Source organism: Diadema setosum, chromosome 11, assembly GCF_964275005.1.
Source record: "Diadema setosum chromosome 11, eeDiaSeto1, whole genome shotgun sequence".
In the NCBI taxonomy this organism is placed as follows: Eukaryota; Metazoa; Echinodermata; class Echinoidea; order Diadematoida; family Diadematidae; genus Diadema; species Diadema setosum.
Window position 1 is genome coordinate 10,271,170 of NC_092695.1, and position 25,838 is coordinate 10,297,007.

At 37.9% G+C, this 25,838-nt stretch overlaps 1 protein-coding gene across 1 annotated transcript; it reads left to right on the top strand.

Moving 5' to 3' along the window:
• The first annotated feature begins 1,826 nt into the window (after window positions 1-1,826).
• LOC140235019 (uncharacterized) lies at window positions 1,827-21,302 on the top strand. The gene is made up of 17 exons (XM_072315057.1): window positions 1,827-2,897; window positions 7,456-7,485; window positions 11,211-11,281; window positions 11,686-11,803; window positions 13,048-13,122; window positions 13,565-13,653; window positions 14,186-14,348; window positions 14,891-14,974; window positions 15,586-15,728; window positions 16,149-16,209; window positions 16,540-16,663; window positions 17,576-17,709; window positions 18,450-18,570; window positions 19,283-19,359; window positions 19,804-19,893; window positions 20,479-20,619; window positions 21,165-21,302. The coding sequence occupies exons 1-17, from the start codon at window positions 1,827-1,829 to the stop codon at window positions 21,300-21,302; spliced, it is 2,730 nt and encodes a 909-aa protein (XP_072171158.1).
• The last annotated feature ends 4,536 nt before the right edge of the window (window positions 21,303-25,838 follow it).

Below are 25,838 nucleotides of genomic sequence, written 5' to 3' on the forward strand. Positions count from 1 at the left end.
ACGATGTCCGTTACAATAGAAACTCGTCACAATGCTGGAGCGCATAAGTCAATAACAGCAAGCCACGAAGGTACAACAACTGGAAATATACAAATGACATATATATATATATATATATATATATATATATATATATATATATATATATATTATATATATACTGAAAGAAATTGGACTGAGGCGGACGTTGCTCTCGATCTTGGGAAGGGAATTATCTCTCTCACTATATGCGTTTGTGTTTGTGCATAATCATACACACATACGAACCATATTCGGGTGATCTCTGTATTCTATTTTTTTTTCTTAAGACAAAAATCTGTAATCTCAAAAGGTATAATGTACACAATCTATTATATATAATATCTATGTAGGTATATAGGCTACCTGTATTTTATCATAAACTATAAACACGTTCATAATCATTGTGCTCACATTGTTATATTTCTAGACAAAGGCCAAGCTGCAGAAAGCTTGAGAAAATAAGCAAAGCAAGCAAAGAAACTTCGAATCAGCGCACATCAACATTATCCCCTCTTGTAAACACAGGTGTACATGACGCCGACACCTATAAGTGTTATAAGACAAGACGTCTCGCACTTATATTCAATCATAGGTAAACAATGGCTGCATAGATATAGTTACTATTGACTGATAAATTTATAGATTTATAGATATAAACAGAAAGCTAAACAGGGTGAGAGAAAAAAAAAAAGAGAGAGGGGAAACGTTTATCATCTTATGTTATGAGTTTAATCGGAATTTCCAATAAAACTAAGTGTTGGTAATTTTTTTTTTGGTTTTTGTTTTTGTTTGTTTGTTGTTGTTGTTTTTTTGTTTTTGTTTTTTTTAGCCTGCCATCATTTATTGTAACGCTACCACTGTCTGGCCAAAGTCCACCCAACCGTAATATCAAGTGGGTCTTTTACGCTTGATTCTCTCTCCCTCTCCCTCTCTAAAGAGAGCAAGGTAGTAACAACTTTCCCCTTAGCTAAACACAATACCATCAATTACTTTTAAGAATAGTGAATGGAGAAAATGAAGGATTTAGGAGTTATCGGCATAGAGTTGAAAGAAAACGTGCTGACATGCTAGAGGAATCAAATACAATACCCCAGCATGATGTGTACGGACCGCACGGGCCTCTCCTTTTTCCGCCCTGCTACGCAACCGTGCGCTCATTGAATCCAACGCCGGTCATAGAAAAAAAGTACACAAGTCAACAAGATAACGCCAACGTGTCGCGCTTTACAATCATTAAGTTCTCGTGAATTAAGAACGCGGGCTAGTCATAGTTTTAGGCTCACGTTAAACATGAAACGGAATACCAACATGGACACATGGACATCGTGATTCGTTGACGACCTGCTAGCATGGATGGAGAGCATCAAACCCCACAGAATGGGGTGGCTGTATTACCCGTAAGGACGAACTACCCCTGTCTTTCAAGATATCGATTTTATGCTACGTATCAGTGAGAATAAAGTCGAGTGAGTTAAGAGCAAAGTCAACGGATCATTAGTGGAAACCAAGCAGCCGCTTCAACCAGTGTGCCGACGTACGTCCAGTTTATGCATCCGACTTCGTGATGAGTAACTTACTGAGAAACTTTACAGGAAGATCATGGAGATCATTTGATCTAAAGACACTTGGATATACTGGATACTGGACTCGATATTCTCTATAGTTTGGTTGAAGGAGATTCACGCGTTGCTAAGGCGATACTCCCAGAGCTGACGACACTGGAAGCCCCAATCATGGAAAGGGCGCTGTCAGGTCGGACATTCATGTGAGGAATACTCTTGAGTTTGACTAAAAAAGACCAAACAATGGCTAAATCAGGTCTGCAGATGAAATTTACTGGGTCTCTGTCTCGTCTCCCACCGGGCGGTTCCAAGCCCAACTCAAGGCCTCCTTCTGCGGCATCGTCCATACTCTTCGACGAGGAAATCACCGGGAACATCATAGGAGTCGATAAGATTGATGAGGAGACCGAGCAGGATGGGAGCGGGGGAATGAACCTCGAAGATGCAGAGAGACCGGCAAGTCGACCTCGAGTTCCGAGAGAGGAACGAGTTGGGATCATAGGCCAATATCGCAAGCCTTGGATCAGGCCCCACTCCACCATGGGTCACATAACCACCCTGAACGAGCGGCGGAGAAAGATGCTGAGCTACCGAAGCGGGCGGCCAAAGTCTGGGCCCGGTGCACTTCGGAGTCGGTCGGCCGCGGGAGGCATCAGCGATAACGCGTACAGCAATCGGACGAGTCGGTCCGCTACCAGCCGATCGGCCGGCCGAAAGTCTAGTCGCGCGTCCCTGCCAGGAGTAGCACGCAAACATTCGATGGTCGACAGCGACATCGAAGAGATTGTCTCTGTAGCTACTCCCGAATTCAAGGATCACCCCTCCTGGCCAGAAAACCCGACTCCAATAGAGGATGTGCCACCGACACCAGGGAGGAAAGATGGATGGACAGGAGGACATCAAGTCTCCACGGATGATACATCGACTTCAGCATCCGAAGCGAAACGGATTCCGTCATTGGTGTCGACACCACGAATGTGCGCCATTAGCAATGAACAACGCGATCACGAAAGTGGCGACGAGGAGGGAAATCTGTCCAAGGACGTCAACGACGAAGGGAGTGATTCGCAAAATTGCGGTCCAGCAGTCGTGGTCGAGCCCGAAAACGAAAACGTCGAAGATCGACCACGAAAGACGAGCGTGTTCGACGTCACCATGATGGCAGCCGTGTCGCCGGCAGGTTTTGGTGGGAATCGTCCACGAAGTCGAAGCACGGCCACCACAGACAGCGGACGATCCTCATCCCCCGCTACGGAGAGTTTGGGTAGGAGGGCACGAAAAGAAAGAATCAGACGGCTAGCTATGCAGTATGAGGTAGGATTATAAGATGAAATGACATCACAAAACCTTTTACTTAAGACTTAAAAAAAAGGAACGACATCTTTTCACATTTTAATCTACGATATGTTTTCCTTCTCTCCTTCTCTCTCTTCCTTTGTCATTGTCTTCCTTTCTCATACCTATTAATCCAATACTTTTTTGAAATATGTTTTGAAAATGCAAATGCTAATTACTTTCTACAGAAGCAAGCCTCTCAGTACCAGTAGTCTCCTATAAATGCCAATGAAAATTATATGAAAAACTGCGCGAATAACGCACATACCATATATAATCGCTCTGTACATTTGCAGAAAATATAAGATTGAAAAATCATACTGTTTCTTCAAATGGTACTTCTAAACATGTAAAGACAGCAGTTTGTTTACTGCACGGCATTATGTTTGTAAACGCTGCGTGTATTCAACGCCCCCATGAAATAAAGAAAAAGAATAAACTGCAATCACTGTAAACAAAAATAATTAATAACTAATAATAGGCAAATTTCGTTATTTTCAATTGTCATTCATTCTTTTCATTTATTTTAACATATAGAGAGAACAATAATCATACACTTGTAGTTTCAAAATTACAATTTCAACCTGCAAATTATCATACAGAGACCAATAAAAGTCTATAATGCTTGTTGAGAAAATGTCTCAAAGTAAATACAAAGTATATCTCTCTATACAGTATCATATATCTCTTTATCCGTAGACCTGTATATGTAATAAACATATAGAAAACACATATATTCACCCTAATTAAGGTTTTATCCGAATACATGTACCCTATTTAAGTGTTCTTTTAGAGTACCACAAAAGAATTGTGCACCACTGACTGTTATTAGACGATGTAATCTTCAAAGTTTGAATATGAATATGATATCAAGCATAACAACGCATCGCTTACACCATATTATAGTCAGAAGTTTTTCAATTTCGGGAACCGAATGTTGAGAAAGATGTAGTCTGAGATTAAAGTAAACAAAGAGTAAAGAAATAGGGAAGCCATGTGAATTTGCATCAGTGTATACGAAGTGTGTCTTTTTTTTTATGGGAAATTAATGGAAAGAGATGTTCTCACCACAAACGGATGCACACTATATGTCCTACCTCCAAAGTGTACCTATTTGTAAGGGTGGAAAACAAAACAATTGAAAGGAGCAATTCACAAGAAAATAAAATTATGTATGTATAGAGTGATATGATGCTCTATATTGGTTATGATTTAGAACCAAGATAGAGATCTAGATTACAGCGTAAACTGTAAAAATCTTAGTGATTGTGCTGTGATAATGAAAGGTAGTTCGTCGTGTATCATTCGGAAACAATAAGGACTTAAAAAAAAACTAAGGTATTTACGGGTGGAGGGAAAATGAGAGAACAAGAGTTCGTATTAACTTTTTGAGCTTCCTATATTTTAGGGGTGATGAAACGACGGCAGAAATTGATTCATCCAAGACTTTACTCAATCTATCGTATAACTCCAAAAAGATCAGTACATCTCGCCCTATAATGCAAACAGGATCGCATTCTTGAAACTCATGTTTTGTGGTATCTTTCATATACTTCTGACTGATTTTGTTTATAAACGGACAATTGACAACAAATGCGCAATCATTAGCTTCGTTTTATAGCACACTGAATATCCGTATCGTTTCTTTTGTATTATACATCCGGAACTTTTCCTCCAAAACTGCGTTCTTTTTCCATTTAAAGAAGACTCTAAAGAGAACAGTGATGACGCACACAATAAGAGACACGGGGGGGGGGGGGTGGGGCTTAAGATTACAGCCATCTGCAACGGCAACAATGCGAAGATCAAACGTAATCCGAAAACACACAGTCACTTTAAAAACTCTGTTTTCATCAGTGCTGACGCAATCATTCCAACCGTAATGTCATCAGACGGTGTCGATACGCTTCTATCAATCATTTTGATCTCACGGCAACATGCGAATTCATAAAGATGCATTAAACCTTACACAATACCATGATCGTAAACATTATACAAAACAACGTTATACAGATATAGAAACAATGATTGCAGGTAAGAAAAAATATACACGTCATACCACACACGTAACAATATAATGAGTTGAGTTGAGTTTATTAACAACATACATGTGAATATGATAACATGATAACATGAAATTCCATAGGGTAAGATACAATAACATGAAAAATTTTTTTTTATGAGAATACAATGATTTTGTACAAGGTTCTTACAGCTATGCAAGCATATATTTTACATACTTATATTTATCTTACATTAGAATACATGTGGTGTAATAGATTTAGTTTCGTTGTGATACATTTATCACTGAAAAGGCAAAGAGTATGAATAAGTATGTAATGTAGAAATACGCATAGACAAAGGTTCTGAAAAAAATAGAAAAACAGAAGATAATGTTGTTAAAGGGGGAACCAAAAGTTAGCACAAGTGCTAGTCGAGAATGGTTCTCCCATTATAGCTACATGTATATATATTTAAGCTGTTTATTGCAAGGTCTATACTCTTTTAAAGTAACTGTACTATAAAAGTACATTAAACTAAACACTGAATATTCTTTTCTTCACTAAACTTCAATATTTTAACAAGTGCTTTTTTAGGTTTCTTCGAAATGACGATCTTGTTCTTTCCTCCTGAATATTTTTGGGCAAACTATTCCAAAACTTTGACCCGACAAAAGATATAGAAAATGTACCATGTGTATAATGAAATTATACTGCAAAATAATTTGTTAAGTTCATGTCTATGTTTATATCATTGCGCCACTATACCATTACACCGCTATGTGAAAGAGACTGATACTAGTATCACACAATGTTTAGAAATAAGTTTCTAGGTAGCAGTTTGATAATGCACTCCGCCGCCTTTCACATTCTCATGTTCCCCGTCCTAACAATTACATTATTACGTAATATCACAAACTTCCACAACGTCATAGGACATTCTCGTTTCTTGCACGCTTTTGTGAACTATTCAAACTTGTCCAGAGAGGATCTCCGATATGGGTTGATCAAGAAGAGAATACAAATGGGTCGGTATTGATTTGCGTACCTGCCGAAGTTGGTCTTATTGAGAAAATCCCCCGGGGACGGACCCGTAGCCACGGACGCATTTTCAGGCCAGTCTCACATTCCCACGTATTGATCTCAAGTGACCTCTCCAAAGATTGATTTTGGAGCTTCGCCGCCCGGCCCGATCGACATACGTTCGAATTCGGTCTTTGTTTTCGGGAAGCGAGGCTGATGAGCGCGGAGAGGGAGGACGATTCCATTCGACGGTGTGATTTACTTATTTCACGGGATAACATGCTCGTAGGAGAAAGAATGCAAAAACCTCACGCAATTATTCAGCTCATTACGCAAATGAAGTTTGCAGTTCATAGCGTACGCTCTTTATTTTTTCGCCCCATTTCTCTTGACCATTCACATTAACAATACAACTCAAAGCAAAGTGTAAGTTTTCCCACGCTTTGCGAATGACATAGTCTTTGAAAGTTTTTTTTAATTATTATTATGCGTCAACATGTTAATTAAAAGAGAAAGACACAAAACACATAGAGCTCATATCATTCTATGATTCAAAGGAAATGAAAATCAATACAGTTTTCTTTTCCCTCAACGATTCACAAAACAAATAACCGACGCCCTCAAATAATTAAGTACGACGCAAGATCGATTGACCAGATTCATTCCAAGGGAACAGCGCAAGGAGATATCATTATTTATTTACAGTGGACTCAACATGAAAAGCAGTTTGTTTGGCCGGATGACAAGTGAAGCTACTCCGCGGGAGATGAGCTAATTTGGAAATGATTACAATACGATCGCTTTTCTACTACCATGTAATGATCCTTTTGTTATCATAATCCCTACAGCCCTGTACAACAAATACATAACCATCTAAAAAGACTTGTAACAACGTTCAACAGAAACACATGTCTTATTGTTCTCCTTTGCACCCCAATTTATTTTCTCATGGGTTTTCTCTTCCTTTTCCTGATAACGTAGAAAGATAATCTCTCCCTTCATTACGGAAATTTTCGTCTTAGTTAATTTGTTAACTTTGATAACACAGGAAATTATTTTTCGGTTCACTTTTGATCATTTCCCTTTTCGCGATGTGTGCTGTCTGTGAGGAATTTAGTTGTATTGGCATAGAGGATCAGCAAGCACCTCAGGTTTTACGGGAGGCTCCCCGAAAAATAAAAGAACCTCTTCATGGCTTAATCAATTTAGATTATCCTCTCGGGGTTATGTTGTTCCAATTGGGATACATGTATAACGCATATCACAATATCATGACTGCTTTTTTAATCCTTCCTGATTTTGATTCTGAGAGGTGGTAGCCCTGTATGGTATATGGTATCTTCGTCACCATGTTTGTCAATATCTGATGATTATAGTGTAGGTTTTACAGAACAATTCTATTTTCTCAGGAGTTCTCTAATATCTTTCATCGTGTATGGTATAAGCTGCTATTAAGAATTATAGAATATGATTTCGTCATGTGTCAATTGGGTTTTGTTCTCTTTTACTTTCAGAACTGTCGCTTTAACCGTCCCGCTGAATCAGTAAGTATAATACTGAGTATGATAATTGTAATCTTGTGTAAATGTTCATTTATAAATCACTATCACTAAAGGAAAAGAGGATGATGCCAAAGTTTGAGTGTATCATGAGGCAGTATGGACCAGCGGAGTTGAGATGTATAACGTGCATAAGCGTTTGAAAATGTGGATACTAGTGTAATGAATCAAGTGTGTGTGTGTGTGTGTGTGTGTGTGTGTGTGTGTGTGTGTGTGTATGCGTGTGTATTTAATGTTACAGGGATTTTAGGAAACGTATTAAAAAGTATCCCTTTTAACGCGATCGAAAAGAGTGAACCAGCGTTTGCGTTTTCATTTTCAAGCTACAAAGAGACGATGAAGTACGCCTGATTATATATATATATTTTTTCTTTTATTTTTTTTTTGTTCGCCATGAAAGCAAATCCTACCTCTTTCGAGTACATTTATAACAGCCGGGTCTCATTTTTGTCCCTAGCCCAAGGAAGGATAATGGTACATCAAAACAACACTTTACATCAGGTCATACACGCGTAGAGGTAGCATTTTATAAGTAAGTTTACCGATAGCTGGGTCGCTGCCTTTAACATCAAAGAGGGTAAAATGGCGGAGTGGAGTTGGTGCAGCTCACCTTGCGTAACAGCTAGTGTGTGTTATCAGTTCTTAACAAACATCATGGGGACGCTAAAGATCCATCACATATATTTCATTCGGTTACCCGACGGAGATTGCTATTTGAGATACTGAATTCGAGACAACATAATTGTTCGGTGTGGAGCAACTAATGTTTGGCAGTTGAGTACATTCATGACACGAGACGTGATTGGACTGCTGCATACTTCTTGTGATGGGGGCTTTCACCAAATTGGTTAGGACGGCTTTGTGATCTTTAACCAGTCTACAATTAGAACCCAACTGCATTTGTTGATTACTTGCATGCAGAAATGGTACACCCTTTGTCATGGAACGTACGTTTAGTCACACGCGAATGAGTGTAAAGTCGTCTGCTAACATGCACTTTCAGGACAACATAATACCAATTTTCAGCAGCGACCAAAGGAAACCAACGTATCTTTATAAAGACTAATTGCCCGAACTGACATTATTGAATTGACAAAGGACAATCGGAGGAAACTATTAGCGAATGAAAGAGACGAGCTTTTAGGTTGCTGATCTACTGTTTTCCTGCATGTCTTTCCGACTGTTGTGTGACTCATCCAGAATTGAGGAGTCATCAAGGAGATCAACTTGTTGAGATGTTTACAGAATCTTGGAAGATTTGTCCGATCTTATAGTTTGTAATGATCGCGCTGGCTAGCGATAATTTTTACCACCGTGCGATGACACGACACACAGACGTGTCGGACGGAATGCGCCGGTATCTCCTCACAACCACAAGGGCCTCCGATCGCAGAAACGCATTGCAAACGGAATATATCATCTGGAAAATTGGGAATAAACCAGTAGAGGGGGTGAGTTTAGGCTGCATCTATCAGAACGGCAAGAATTACGAAGAAATGGGGGAAGAAACTAATGAGATGAAAGGGGAAAAAGAAGAATCAATTATAGAAGATGCAGAATTTAATATAATAAGGAAAAGAAAGGGAAACAAGAGAGAAGGGGCAGACAAAGAACGATAAAAAGAACTTAAATTTCATCACTTATATGTAACGAAGAGCAAAAATTGTCATGCTACAACTTAATACAATTTGAAAACAAGAGTGTCGAAAATCAAATCCAAATGGTATGATCCTATGTATATTCCAATCTATCCGGAAAGAAATCAAGTATTGTTACCAAAAGAAAGTCAAAATGCATACATGAAAATTCACGCTCAACACTCAATTTGTGGAAATAGTTGACTTGATTTTAATGAACTGAAAGCCACATAATACTATAAATGACAAGGATTTATTCAATCAGATAGGTAAGAGGAGTGGAATCCCTTCGCAATTTTGTGCAAATTTCTGCGTAGGTTAGAAAATTGGGTAAACTTTTCACGCAGTTATATTAAGCGAACCTGCTGAAACATTGTGAACAAATTTAGGTAAAATAAAGCGTAAATAATGAACTACCGAGAATCCAATGTTTGAAAAATAGGCTACTACTTTGTCAGTGAGGGAACTCCCGTTAACATGTCACATTCACGCACGCGTGATACCGGTCATTCTACAGAGTAGATTATTAACTCTCTCAGTGAAGAGTGTAATATATTTACGTGCAATGTTAATAGGATTTGGATACGGTGGTCTCGACAGAGTTAATTCTCATGACGTCATAAAAAAAATAAACGCAAGGAATATATCAGATCTCAGCAAGGGTGTCAATCAGAAACTACACAACGTAACAAAAGTAAAGATAATTGAGAAGTCACGTGGTGTCCAATCTCATCCCAGGTTTTTAATCCCCGTTATTTATCTTTGGTAAACAGAACAGTAATATGCTCGAAGATGGCTTTTAAGCCGAGTTAATCAGATTAAAGGAGTGATAACGTGATGGGATGTAACGGTAATCATAGAAAAGATAGTTTAATCTTGTTAGCATTTAACGGTGTCCCGTAATAGATTCTGATCTACAGGGCACGATTCGTGGTGTATACTATACAGAAAAGTGTATGAATAAAAACTATACAAAGAAGGAAAATAATTCCCTATCGTTTAAAGTGAAAACGGCAAAATATTACGAAATAACCTCATCAGGTTGCTGGTTCTAACGCACCATGGTGTGAGAAGATGTTTGTTGTTGTTCTTCTTCTTGTTGTTGGTAATGTTGTTGCTGATGTTGTTGCTTTTGCTGTGTTGCTGCCTTGTTTGCCTGTTTGATGCGTAGACGCTGTCGAAACCACTACACGTTCCTTTGCTGTATTGGATAGCTCCTCTTCTGTGTGATGAGTGTATAATGTGGAATTGTATGGATGACTCTTGAAGGCGTAAGGCCGTGTTTCATTTTTATATAGGGCACTGAGCACTGTTTCACTGATCTGGAAATGCCTTTCCATTGTTACACAGTTTTAAATTTTAGCAAGCACTCCCTCACTCTATTATCTTATTGATGTTGATATCTTTTGGAAAACAAAAATCAAGACAAATATTACTGTAGGGCCTTTAGATTTTTTTTTAATATATATAATTGGTTTATTAGAGCACACAAAATAATGAAAGGTATGTTTTGGTCGAAAATCCAACAAATACAACCAAATGCCTTTTAGAATTAACACAACTCTAATTTTATGAAAAGGGGAAGTGTTTTCCTTCTCGATTTCATTTGGGGAGAGGGGAGGGAGAACTTGGTGAATGTAACTTATTGATACTATATAATTATGGACAGACGTTTACTTCACCATCTATGTGATTGCAACTAAAGCTATATGTAAAAAGTACTGTTGTTTTCTTGAAGACATGCGGAACTTTAAATGCACGGACCTGCTGAAGAGCAGTCTCCGGACTGAAGTGTACGTCATACTTAAACAACTTAGGAATAAATGAAACGTTAAATGCCGAAGCTTTCATATTTTATGTCTGATTTTGATGACGCTTCCACACAATTCTGTTTGTCTGATTATATTCTATTATATGGAACTAACTTTAACATAAAGTGGCGTTAAACTATGCTACATTTGCACGCAATATATTCTAATTGTCATTCCGCCATTGTATACCGTGCAGATAAAACACGATTGTTACTTAAAATAGGGCCTAATCTGTATACAATTGTCTTTATTCTATCCACAGCCCAGAGTCAAACTCCGCAGAGTCTTAAAGACCGTTCGCGTTATAGCCGGGATATGTCTTGCCTTAAAAAGGTATGCAGGATGTGTTCTATCACATGTCGAATCGTGTAACTCTAAGATAATCTCTGTGAAATACGACAAATCACATCGTTGAAATCGTTTAAAGAAGAAGAAACAACATTTTCCCGTGTCTGTATAGTATGTGTCACAACTACAGGATATGGATGTGAAACCGTAAGGTCATAATGTTTCCTCAGTGCCGTGGAGTGGTCTTTTGAAATGAATTGAACAAACACTTGCAATAAAACTCCTGTCATATAGATTTAAATTTGCATTGCAAAACATAATGATCAAAATGATATTTGTAGACTTGTTAGATGTATGGTATAGACCAAGCGCTGCCCTTGAAAATGAAACAGGACATACATTCGCATGATGTTAATGACATTGGATCTGACTTCCCTTTGTTGCCATAGTTACGTGAAGGAGGAGGAGACGAAACAGTGGTCTCTACACGAGATGCATCTCAACCTCCGGGCTGACATGGAGCAGAATCTTGCCTTCGACCTCATCATGTTCTCCAAGCTCAGAGTGGTAAAATTCCATTATTACGTAGACTGATCACGTGATCTGCTATCACTTCGGCAGCCATGTACAATGAAGAAAGTCATTTAGAACCTGTCAAACTATATACGCGTATATAGCAAAACGATGAACTTTCTGCATTCTATCCATGGGATCTTTATCTTTAAAGTAATGACAACATGATTTTAAAAAGTGTCATTATAAAGAAAAGTCAATGGAATGGACATGAAAAGGTTAGATGGCAATTTTTTCGTGAAAATTAGATCACATGTCCTGACTTGCAAAAAGGACTCAAATACAGAATGAAAAAGAAACACCAAACAAAACTAAACTCAGAAAACTGTATAAGTTGTAAAATTGTTCTATTTCAAATGAAACGAAAGAAGTGTTGATATTCAGTATTTGTAAGACTTAGTATGACATTTCGAGCATAATTGGTCATTCTGGTCAGTGATGTTACATTCGTTCTTAATGTGAGCACTAACTTGTACGAGTTGATAAAGACACATGTTAAACATCGGGATAATCCTCTTACGGGTCCCAAGGATTATATCTACTCTGATAAAGATTAATGTCCACTGCAAGTTACATGTTGTCAGTTTGGCTTTTCACTGGAGGCATGATAAGAACGGGTAAGATTAGTTTACTGACACATGTTAAAATGTCCTTCTGTCCTTGTGTAACAAGCCGTAGAAGACAAACATTTTGTCACACATCTGTTTATCGCCATTCCCGTGAGCCCTGAGTGTCCATTTCCAGATTTAAGTTAACTTAACACACTGGGACATAATTACTTTGAAATAAATACCAGTACGCACGCATCTTCACATGATATGCACACACCCAGCCAAATATAGCGAGTGTGTAGGGCTTGCGTGACCACATGGTCTATACTCACCCACTTGATAATAATTTACTCGTTTAGTAATGCGTGACGAATGAAATATGAACTAATTGCTATAAAGTCCAAAAGGTATTGTATTTCATGCCATCCGTAAACATATCTTTTTCAGAAATATCGTATTCAGTCCTTTTGGACGTATACAAATAGAGCTCCGTGATAGCCAAGAACGCTTTCATGGTTCAATCTTTATTGCACTGCTTTATCCTCTGATATTGTAGTAGTTTTGGTATTATTGCCTTTGATCAGTCATTGGTGCTTTACTCTTCAACTAGCAAACAGTGTTGTAGACTCTGTGCTTCTCAAATTTTCACATAGGGACGTTTTATTTTCTATCTCGTTATTCCTACAGACAAGAGGCTCGGAAAAGCTCAAAACAATTTTGGCCCAAAGGCCAGAAGAGAGAACACGCCCAGAAATCGAAGTGGTAAGTGGACGAACCCGTGATGATATCCCCATGGTAGTCAAAGTTTACCACAGTTATTAATGAAATCAGTTGAATCTTCATACTACATGCAAGTAATTTTCGTCTTGAAATATCACAAATATTTCAATCTCTGTAAACTGACATGACTTTTTTTTGGTTTACATTCATTGTCAGCTATCGTAGGGCATTGTGTGATTTCTAGATCAAAATTCTAACTTGTTAAAGGTTTGAGATGAATCCTATCGATATCAATTTGGGCGAAGGCATGCACTCTTCGCAGACATTTTACAAACAGTAAAAGTGCCATGAAAGATCAGTTAAACTTTTAGTAATCATAATCAACAAATCATGATGAGAAAAAAAAAACAATCATCGCCGATAACCTTTATTCATCATCATTTTACCATCGAGTTATTCAAGATTTGTATTGTTTATGATGCAGGTACTGGCTCTGCTAAGGAAGAACAAAGCATTTTCAGAATACCAGAAGGAAACCCAGGTAGCTTTGGCCAAGGTTATGGAATACCAAAGGTGAGTCGTCAGAATTTCGAGGACAACAAGGTCTTCTGGAAAGATGATATGCCTACAAACCATTCATTGTAAATCATTTACATAATAATGAACCTTCATCTTCAAGGTGTTACCGTTAACGGCAACATATCTTCTGAGATGAACATAATCATGACAGAAGAAGTGAAATGTCTGTATAGGGCACACAGTGCATAATGTAACACTGTGCAAAGTATAATGTAATATCGTAATTCCAAGTGAAATACGTCGTAACTTTTAAATCAATTTTGTCTAAGAAATAAACTTCACAAAGAACAACGTAAACGTCTACAACATACATGTATTTATCAAGCACTCAGGAATTTCATTCCAAGTTTATTGTAGGTCTTAGAAGCATGGAGCATGGTATCTCCAAACACGTTCCAACGTCATCAGTTTACAAAAAGTCATTCATTTCAAAAGATACTGGATATGAAGCGCTCTATTTTAAGCTATGTTAAAGTTAATGTTAAAGTATGTATCATATTTGTTTTAAAAAAAATGATTTGGGCAGGTTCGAGCCTCGTCGAATCGTGCTGAAAGAAGGTCACGTGGCGTCCGGTTTTTACATCGTCCTCTCGGGAACCTGTCTGGTCAACCAGACGGAGATTGACCCACGGAACAACGAGCCCTTCGTCCGAACCATCACCCAGCTGACTGGAGGCCAGGCGTTTGGGGTAAGAAGCTGAGGATGACGAGTTTGAAGTTATATACTAGTACTAGTAGTTTCCAACGCTATCTTCTAGAGCGCTGTATGATGACATTTCATGATGCAGTATACCCGGCGTAGGTATAGCGAAGTGTTGCTCCAGGTATAACAACGAACTGTGAGTTAGCTGAGAAATATACAGTGAGGATACCATCACTAATCCTACCTGAAAATTTTGGGATTGCTTTTTTATATGAAATAATCGATTTTGAAGAAAAAAAAAACCGGAAAAAGAAGAATAGAACGCAGCTTCACTTTCAGCTATCATGTTACAGTCATTTTGGAGGCTTGTGCGTCAGTCCGGTAAGTTGTATATCCACATCAATGAAATCTTGTTTGTGCCGAATTATTTTCAGATTAATTATGTCGTATAATATCACCTGATGCAAGTGATTATGAGCCACGTATGCAGAAATAAGTATGTATTAGTCAGTATGTCGAATGAGAGACCCACAAAATACCGTTGCATCGTTTTTTTCTCTTTCGTCTTGTTTTGTTTGGGTTTTGTAGGAGTACAGCCTCCTTCACGACACCGTCCGATCGGCCAGCGTTGTCTGCAAAGACGAGGTCGAAGTCCTTCTCATTAACAAAGACGTGAGTTGAGCTGCTTCTCAGATGATAAATACGTTTTGATGAGACAATCGTTTTATTCGTGTTTCTACGCTATTGTTTGTAAATTTTTACTAAATACACTTGATAAATCATATATACCAATATATCGTTATTTCATCTGTCTAAATTTGGTGCATTATTGCCATTAACAGTCTACACGCTTATTTAGTTGATTATTTTTTTTTAAAGAAATAGATGCATGTTCTCCCAAAAATACGCACACAAGATATCCATCACACCCCGATTTTCTACTAAATTTTCCCGTAGATGTCACGTGTATACTGGAAGTATTTGTTATTGCCAATTTTTTCGCAAAATGAATGTATCTGTAGGGCCTGCTGTACAAAATACACATAAAAGATATGCCATTTATATCATTAAATGCAACCGATCCCATCGTATACGAAAATTTTCTGTAGATGTTTCTTGTATTAGTCGTCACACGGTGACGAAATTTTTCAGCAATATACTACAATGTACTCATAAAGTGGGTAAGCCTGCCCGGGAAGCCCGCCAAAACTCAAGAGAGGTACATCGGGTATTATCCATATTACTCTTATTTTGCATGTGACCGTCTTTTATTCCATGTACAGGACTTCGATGACATCATTAAGCAACCCATGGAGCAGAAGCGAGACGAGCTGATCGATTTCTGCAACAAACATGACATCTACATCTCGGCCTCGTCGGAAGTTATCGCAAACCAGCCTAAGTCGATATACACCAAGTTCTTCAAGTGAGGATGCATTCAGTCTGGTTTTCTCCTAATGACAGGCTTTCGATTACAAGTATATACATAAAATTGTATGCGGCAGACACGTTTATGTTTTCTCGACCTTGGCCTATTGATTCTTTGCGTTCAAAAAAAAAAGGGGGGGGGGGAGGGGACTCCTGACGACAATGTCAGTGTTCTCAGCTCTTTGGGCGTATTCGTCAGAACGACGTGATCAACATTTTGAATTATAAACAAGTACTGTACGTTGTTTTAATAATTAAGACTATCACACAGTCAATCCTTCAACAAAACAAGTTGATCGGGTTGGGCACATAATTATGCATATCTTTGTCAAAACCCCATATATTCAAAGGGTCATTACACAAACATCCTATGACACTTACTGTTTTTTGTTGTTTTGTTTTCGTGTTTTTTTTATAGGCCAGGCCTGCTCATCACAAATGACATCATGGCGAGTGAATACATTTACGTCGTAAAAGGAGTAAGTATATATCACGCTATCGTTGATTATACATAATGATTGTGACACAGATTCCCATTACAAATTATTGTACATGTAGTTACAACTTTGCTTTCCGTCTCCACGACCAGGTTTCAAAAGCTTCTCGATATATACTTCATACTTCAGCACTGTATAGCGGTATCGAAATTTCCGTGAACACTTATTCATTTTTTTTTTCATGAGTGTTTTTTTTTTTATTTGGGTGTTTTACCCCGTCTATACAATGTGATCCCTGTGCAATATGTCTATCATAAATGAAGACACACCGTGCTCAATGTTTGATATCGATGATGTTTCTCGTATCATCAGGGAAAGTGTAGCGTAGTGGCGGAGATCAAGGAGTTAAAAGGACAGGGGAAGAAGGGACAGCTCCATGAGAGATTCACCATGGACGACGAGTCGTGGAAAAAAGACGCCGCCATCAAACGGAGCAGTGAGTGATCCCGATCGGTTCCATCACATTTGCTCCTGTGACGATTGCTCTCATGAAATATCTGCACGCCAAGCCAAACACTACCCCAAAACATACTGCCCTAATGCTAATCCTAATCCTCACATCAAACTAAACATAGAACTCTATCACAACCATAACGATAATCCTAACCCTAACCCTAACCCTAACCCTAATCCTATAAGATCCCTGGAGAAAATACCGTAAGACCGGAACAATTGTCGCAGGAGCAGTAGTGTCGTGTCACCTTTCCAATCATATCATTCTAACAAAATTCTCATTCTACAGTGATTCTACAGCGCGGGTGTCATTGTTTCTGAATAATCTACTTTTAATGTTTTCTCAGTAATAATGGCATGCATTTTAATCCATTTATCGGACCCGAACTTTTTGTAGGATATTCGTTAAAAACATAAAAACATTTTCCTGGTGGCAAAGTTTGTTGACAACAGAATTCATTACTATCCAACAGCTCAGCTTGACATTGCGGTGCTATAATGAGCCTTCACTGATGCTCAATTGACGTTTGAAAGATGCACGGATATATAGATTTTCTTTTTCGATTGATTGTTGCTTCGGACATCAAAATAGGAATCATAGGTTTTTGCGAGCTTATCAACTCTTCGTGCAGGAATGATGCCAACGAAATTTGGATTGCGGCAGCCCAAAGCACTCGAAAACATCTCTAAATCTAATACAAACATTGACTGATTGAAATATGTTTTCTTGTAATACTCATCAGTGGATAGCATCATTATGCTCATCATCACCATTCACTTGATATCAGTACTATCATTTTCATGTAGTGATATAATTGTATTGATTTTTGTTTCGATATCTATACATCATGATATACCATCGCCGAATTTTTTTTTTCGTGATATCGTTCTATAGTGGCCGTTCTCGCTATCAAAGCGGGAGGCAAGCGGCGGAACTGGGCGAGCGTCGCCAAGAAGACGGCAGCGTCCATCCCTGAGACCATGACGGTGGACAAGAATATCTTCAAATCCGGTGCAATGTCCCTGAAAGTGAGTTGTTGGTCATCGCCATATATTATAGAAAGACCTTCATCCGTAGCACCTGAAGTCCTTCCGTATTATATAGGCAATCTTCAAAATCACAGTCACGTTCTCAACACCCTTACAGAAGTGAGAATGCTTTTTTGTTATTGCCTATTAAGTGAATACCACTTTGCACATTATATATCGTGGCATTCTGAAGTAGTAAAAACTATGGGTTATATTCAGGAATAACATAATTAAAAGATACAATATAAATGCAAAAAAAAAAATCATAACAATACTGGCTTTTATCATGTAGGAACTTGTTGGAAAATATCATATTCCTCATATATTTGACCGCTTCCGATGCCGAACTTTGTCTTGAAGTTGTTCATGGCTTGCAATGGTTTGAAATAATTATGTAGGTCCTACCCATATTTTCAGATTGTGGACCAGAAGCAAAGTCGTTGAAACATCACTATTTCTGGAAATTGATCATCTTCCATGCACTTAACAACATATAATAATCAAAATTAAATGGACATTCACTCAAGGAAAGTTTACGACTGAACATGTAGGCCTAACATTTATACTGGTGTATGAGGGATGCGACTTGATGTGTGCGGTACAGTGCAATGTTTGTTTGTGTGTGTATGTGTGTGTGACTCTGTGTGTGTGTGTGTGTGTTTCCCTGAATGTCTCTCTTCTTATCAGATCACCCATCGTTAAACACGAGTGTGTTTTGTTTTGTCTGTGTGCTTGTGTAGGATGCAGACGCGGAGTACGCTAAGGAGAGAAAGATGTCTTTGAAGCTGACTTTCCAAGAGCCCTCCAAGTTCCTTCTGAAGGATGACAAATTAATCACGACCAAGAAGAAAGAACCAGAACGTACGTGTCATGGCTTTTACCAATATCTACACTACAGTTAGAAGGCCTAACCATTATTAAGGCGCCATGAAGGTGCACGAAGTATCTATAGCTGTAAACCTTTAATATATCACACAAGACGCAAGGGTGATATACACATATCATAATACGAGGACGTTTCGCCAATAACGCATGCAACTGTGCTTTTTCTTTTTCATGATTATAGACTATAATAGTAGTTAAGGTAGCGATGAGTACTTAATTCATATGGGTTCTCATATCATTTGTCTTGTTCAGTAACCCGTAACGACGGAATGTGGTCATTGTTGCATATGACAATATTTCTCATGAGGAGCGTCATAAATCGACGTTCTGCCAGGAACGCATTATTTTAGAGACTTAAACCTTAATTGAATCAGTCAAACATTTTACATCGTAAAAATATTCGTCTGATACCAATAGATCCATTGTAGACTTCTGGAAGTACATGATCATATCTTAAAAAGAATGTGCTTGTAAATATCAAACTTACTGCTCAGAACTTTTAACTATGCGCTAAATCTCTGACTATGATGTGGACATAATTTAGTGTAAACGTACAGAGCGTGGTCATCGACAGGACATGTATTATCAATGTCAACTATCATAAGACATTATACTATGCATGCAACAATCATATCATTAAGTTGTTCCGACAGTCTCTCATTCATCCATTTCCTCCTCATCCCTGTAGCGAAGCGGGACCCATCGGCGCTCATCAGAACATGGAAGAGAGTGACGGCCACAGCAAACGCACTGTCACAGAAAGAGGTCTGTCTATTAATTGCATCAATTTCTTAATGTTCTGGTCTCTTTCTTTAAAAAAAAAAATCATGTTTATATATCTGCTGACCATCGTTTTGTGAGTGTGTGTGTGTGTGTGTGTGTGTGTGTGTGTGTGTGTTCGTGTGTGTGCGTGTGTGTGCGTGTGTGTAGATGATAACATTTATCCACGGATTTTGCCTGTTTATATAAATGAATGAGCTGTATAAGTGAACAATCGGCCAAAATAGTTACAAATAAAAATACATACGCTATATGCATACGCTATTTGTATATATGCATAATAATTATCATGACATGATTACCGTGGCACACGCCAAGATGGCGGACGCGGACGAGAAATGAGGGAAAATCGATTGGAATTAATCAATTTCACTACTTTCCTGGCAGTAATGACGTTAATGTGATTATTTTATTGTTATTTCATCCCAGGAAGTCAAGGATCCAGTACAGACCGCCCCTCCTAGCAAGGTGAAGACGACATTCGCACAGCTAGCCATCTTGAAGACTGGAATGGCCTTTGTGAGTATCATTCAAAATGGTTCCATTGATGATAATTAAAACATGAAAGACCAAAATGAATGCATTTGTGAACAGATAAATTTATAAAGCATAGCAGACAGAGTTAGAGTTATCTGTGTAGCAGTGTTCATACAGATATCTACGAAGAAGCCAATTGCAAAATGGAGTCAAGTTTAATCAAGGACTAAGTGAAAGCAACGAGGAGTGAGAACTCTGAAGAAAATATCAAAATTTTTCATTTTTACATTTTTAATTGTTCTTATGCGGTAGTCACAGATCAAAACAAGCTAGATCGCTCGTTGCAAGTATAACATGTCAAACTGATTGATTTAACCCGTTGAGGACGGACTGATTCTGCTAAAACATGCATTTCCCACAGACACCTGCCCATGTATACTCGGGACTTGTCCTCAAAGGGTTAATCTGAGGTGCAATTTCACATGCTTTGCTCATAACTATCAAAATGTAAATTAGATAAAAGCAGTATGGATGAAATTCTGTCCGCAGTGGGTCAATGATGAAAATAGAATACTCACAACTGAATTTATTGATTGAAGCCGAAATGGTTTTCGTTGCTATGACCAGGGCATCGAGTCACTGCTCCCGGGCACCCAGCCCGAGGCCAAACTGAGCCTCATCAGCGATGGAGCCGACATCATCCTGGTTTCCAAGAGACTCTTTGCTAGTGACGTGACATCGACTACACTCAAGATGGCCAGCAAGATGGTAAGAAATCCTCTTTAACTCTTGTTCTCTAGCACCAAACCTCTCAAGAACTTATGAAACATCGTATCGGTCTACAGTATTGGGACATACTAGTATGCTTCACTTCTTTTTGTTTTTCTTCTCGACAACGACAGGACCATTCCCCCCCCCCCCCTTCAACAACTGCTTGCACAAAAATCAGTCTACGTTTTCTTCTTTTGTATGTTTGTGTTTTTTGTCAGGAAACTGTGATGAAGATCAAGGCCGACATTTTGGATCAAATGACTCTATTAGAGTATTGAGACTATGACTTTACTTTAATCATAATTAACAAATCTGATTGACTCCTGCTCAACATTACGCCAGATTTTGGTTGGATTCCATAAAAAAAACAAACCCCAATCCCCTCTAACTTACATCAGACGATATTTTTCAAGAATCAATGAAATATAGCGGTCACAATGGGATGCGCCCATCGATATGATATCGCCGATGAATTGCTTGACTCGTCTGATAAAAGACGCATGACACTGTTTTCAGTGCTGTCTCGTCTGTCTCTGTCCCAGGCCGTAGACTACCCGTCGGTGGACTTCACCCGTGGGGTAATGGAGGAGGCGAGGACGTGGGCATCGTACAAGAACAACATCGTCAAGGAGATCTACGGCAAGAAGCTGGACAAGCGACCCGTCCTCCCACGAAGATGATAGTCTTCAAGAGCCCGACCATTTCACTCAGTGATAGTAGGAGAGAGGGAGAAAAATTTAAATCCCATAAATCAAGAGGGATATGAAAAAGAGTGATATTTTTTTTTCCCAGAAGGAAAGAGCTATATGATTTCATCGAAAGATTGTGGGAAAATTGCGGTTCTTGCCCCTGTAGTATACATTGTACCTGTCACTGAGGTAATTATGATGATCACCATGTGGATCAAAATAATAATGCATTCAAATCGTCACACGATGTCCAAAAGTCGTCTTCTCGCCTTCGTGGTGAGATATCCATCTTTTCGCCATACCAATTAAAAGGCAGCTCGGTGAGATTTAATGACGCGAGCTCCTTCTCGAGCTAACCAAGACTGGTTTTAACCAGTCATCTTTTATCTTCTTGTTCCTACCTAAAAGAGCAGATCATGATTATATGACTTTCAACAAGTCGTGTTCTCGTCATTAGCAAAGCTTCTAGGCAAGTTTAAACACTAAAATCGATTTCTCATCCTAAACAAAGACACCTTGACCAGAGTAAACAAGTCCCTTTCTTGCCGCATGATTTGCTTCTCTAGAAAAGAGTTAAGCACACGGATATCGCAGTGTTCAATACTGGATTCTGCTACACATAATTATATAACAGCCCAGATTGCGGTTGACACTTAAATGGTAAATGGGAAAAGTTACGTGCATATTACGTCATGGCACTACTTGAAAATTCAGAGTTGCTGATATAAATTTTGGGAGTTGTGGCATTTTGAAACAGAGTTGATTGAAATGATTTAGTGTGCAGTTATAGTTGAAGTCAATTTCAACATCATTTAGTTTTACACTTCCATACTCCTAGTTTTTTTTTTTTTTTTTAATATATAGTGTTTGCTCATAGTCAAAAATTGATTTTTGAGATTTGGATGATACACAAAAGAATGATGTTCAATCAATGTCTGACGTGCCTGTTCTATATTGCGTAATGTTGACCATTGATCAACACCAATGACAATGCACCATCAGAGTTTACAGTGATGCACGGTGCTCAATGCTTTGCAGTAGGAAGTTAGTGACTCACGTGGCAAACCTAAACTTCATCGTTCCATTTTCCATTATGTCTTTCATCGTTGATGAATTGCTGTGGTACCACGGTACAGAATCTCCTTCGCGATGGCTACTATAGAGATGGTTGGCACTTTGCTATAATTTGGTTATAGCATGGTACACACCAGAACTGAAAGGGAGAGTTGAAAGTAGCATGGACAAATTGGCTTACTTGAATGATTCCTGAAGATTTTGACTCAAACTGTTGTTTTGCAAAAGCTTTGTTGACTATTTTGCAGAAGCCGTAACCTCGGACATAAGATCAAAGGTTCACAAGATGTTTTGTATGTTCTGATAATTTGAGTGTGTAAATTTATGTTGCAATAATACTACTCCAGTATTTGTGTCTGCGTGTGAGAAATAAAAACATCTTTTATGTAAAAGGGAGACTGTCCCTATTGCAAGATTACGATTGGACATTCTCAGCTGAAGCTATGGTTGGAATATAACGTTAAAAAACAACCTCAAAAGACCTCCAGGGATTTTCTTCTTGCCTCCAAAATCTAACAGCCCTTCTTCATCTTACGTAGCATAACTAGTTAATGGTAATGAAGAAAATTAACCTGAAGGTTGTTTCGCAATTATGAAACAAGATCGCGGTGAGCGGACACACAATATTACATTTTTTGAAGGCATTATTCTTCTTGGTGGAGGTAGAAAAAGGAGAAATACAAAGCATTATCAAGTTGAATACTCATAACAACTTCCAACCACAACATCAATATTGACGATCTATGCACTTCATTTGGTTTAGATGTTTTCTCTTGTAGTTGTGTATAATCTAATAGTACAGGGGAGGGGAGCCAACTATCAGATCGGCTAAGAGTCGATCTTCAGTAAATTATATTAAATGATTTTTAAAGCCTTCATCAAAATGTCCTTATTTGATAAGGCTGCATTGTTTTCTTTTCTTTTCTTTTCTTTTCTTTTCTTTTCTAAAACCGGTATAGATAGTTTGAAAACAATTAAAGCCTTATCACGATGGGTTAGAATTCAGATAATGAATGCTGTGAAATAATAGTTTATGATGAAGTTAATTTGATGTTGGAAAGGGAACTTTTCTGATTGCTGGTCTAAATGTGAATCAACGCATTATTCATCACTATGGAGTGTTATGTGCAATACATGGTTGAAATCTCAGTGAGCGTGTCTTCCATAATACGATGTTGTGCCATCACTGAAAATCTTGGAGTCTGTGTGTTTAAATGCAATGATTTTGTATGTGCAATTCCAATAAAAGATTGGTGAAAAGAGAAAGAGAATGTGTCCGTTGTTATTTATCTGTGAAGTGCTTACCTTGTCTCAATTTGATGATAATTTTCAGATAAATGCACTCGTTTTATTGTATCTTCAGTTGATTAGACTTTGATAAGTGGAGTGAAATCAAACAGAGAGAATGGTAAAGGAATGTCTTTTAACTGAAATTCAGTCCAGATTTTAGCATACTGTCTTGAATCTGGTATTTTGGTTGCAAGTTTTACGCATATGTGAATTCTGTGTGAAGTCACCACCTCAAAACATTCCCATTGGTTTGTAGACAAAAAAAAACAACAACAAAAAACAAAAAACAAAAAACAACCAAACAAACAAACATATTGCAATGTTCCTGTTTTTGGTCGATATTTAGCCACTACATCTTCCACAATCTTACTATCAGGACTGCTAAGTTAATAAAACATTGTTACAAAGTGATGCCAAGAATACAAAATATTCGTACTACTTTTTTAAACATAAGATTTTTTTTTTTGTGTCAGCCAATGGGAGGCTTCTCTGCCAATGACATCATCACTTTATCTAATTTGCATATGTCGTCACCAATACTACCGTTCGGTGACAACACATTGTGCAATTTGATGGAGTCCCATGACTATAATTTCTGCCCAATTTTAAATGAAACTACCACCATTCTCTTTCTTTCATTTTATTCTACCCACTGAAATCCACTTTAAGAACGTTAAGATGCCAAGTACAGTATGTGAAATTAAAGGGTAAATATTAGATGTTGCAGCCTTGGCTGCAGCAAAACTTCCCTACAGAAAAAATCCACTCCAGAATTTCATAAATTTCATAAGAAAGATAAATAAATCAATGCAGTACAGTGCAAAAATGATCAAATTCAGATGAAAAATGAGAAAATTATGACATTCTGATTTTTTTTTTTTGGAAAACATATCTTGACCAGTCACTATGAATATTCAAACCAGCAAGTTGATGATGTCATGCTCTCACAATTTCTTATTTACTTCATATATAGAAATGATAAAAATCTCATATTTAGGCTGTATAAATATAAAACTTGCCTTAAAACCACCCAAAATAAAAAGGAACAAGTGTTAACTCTGATATATTTTGGTATAGGAACAGAATACTTTTACCTGTATTGGCTAAAACTAACACTTTTCCGAATTGCATATATAACACACATGAAAAATTGTGAGGGCATGACATCATCAACTCGCTCATTTGAATATTCATAAGGACTGGTCAAGAAATATTTTCCAAAAAAAAAAAAATATATCAAAATGTCATATCTTCTTATTTCTTATCCATTTTTTTTTTTTTTTTTTGAGGGGGGGGGGGGGGGTCATTTTTGGAACGTTCTGTAGGAATTTTTTCCCTTTCTTTTAGAATTTATTTTAGGGTTGGAGTTCCCCTTTAACTGCACACATGGGATATAATGTTATATACATTTTGTAGTTATGTTTGGATGCATGATACAGCTACCAGTGTAATACAACACTGTCTTCGATGCAATATGCAGTTCACCATGCCAATGTAAAGTCAATGTTAAAGGGAACATTTCCCAAAACAGTGAATGTGGATTTCACAAATGCAAAATGATTATGGAAATATTCAGCAAAAGTAAACAGAACAAATTAGACTGTTCCATTCAAAGTTATGAATTGTAGAGGTAAGGGGTATGGGTAAAGGGAAAAATAAAGGACTTTCCCATAACTCTTGACCCAGCTCCACCAAAAGGGAATAATAAAGTTCCCTTGAGCAAATCACAGGAACTGTGAAAGGAATAAGTACTTTACATGAGGAATTAAGATTTGTGGAATTCCTTTTAAATTTCCTTGTTTACCATTGTGACTATCTAGTGAGAGCACTCCATGGAATTCATTACCAAAACTTTTATAAATTCACAGAATTGAACAGATTTCCAATTTCCCTTCAACTTTCTCTGAGTGTTTCACCCTTTGATACACATATCATATTATGATTGGGGAATATTTCCTTTTAATTCATAATAACAGGTAAACCAAATCACAAATAAAACTAGAAATGTCGCTTTGGCGACTGGTATGCCTCCGCCATAATGCATGATTTTCCCAATAGGTCTAGATAGTACATGTGGACAATGTGTGATTACATTTTCACAAAATTGGCAAAATATTGAAATGACAAGTTTGTCACAAATGTGTTGAATGTTCACCTTCCTTG

What these genes read in the sequence shown, in the direction of transcription:
- LOC140235019 (XM_072315057.1), top strand. Translation starts at nt 1,827, where the DNA reads ATGGCTAAATCAGGTCTGCAGATGAAATTTACTGGGTCTCTGTCTCGT. An exon ending in ATATACACCAAGTTCTTCAA is followed by an intron (nt 15,729 to 16,148) that starts GTGAGGATGCAT and finishes TTTTTTTTATAG; the next exon opens with GCCAGGCCTGCTCATCACAA. An exon ending in ACGCACTGTCACAGAAAGAG is followed by an intron (nt 19,360 to 19,803) that starts GTCTGTCTATTA and finishes ATTTCATCCCAG; the next exon opens with GAAGTCAAGGATCCAGTACA.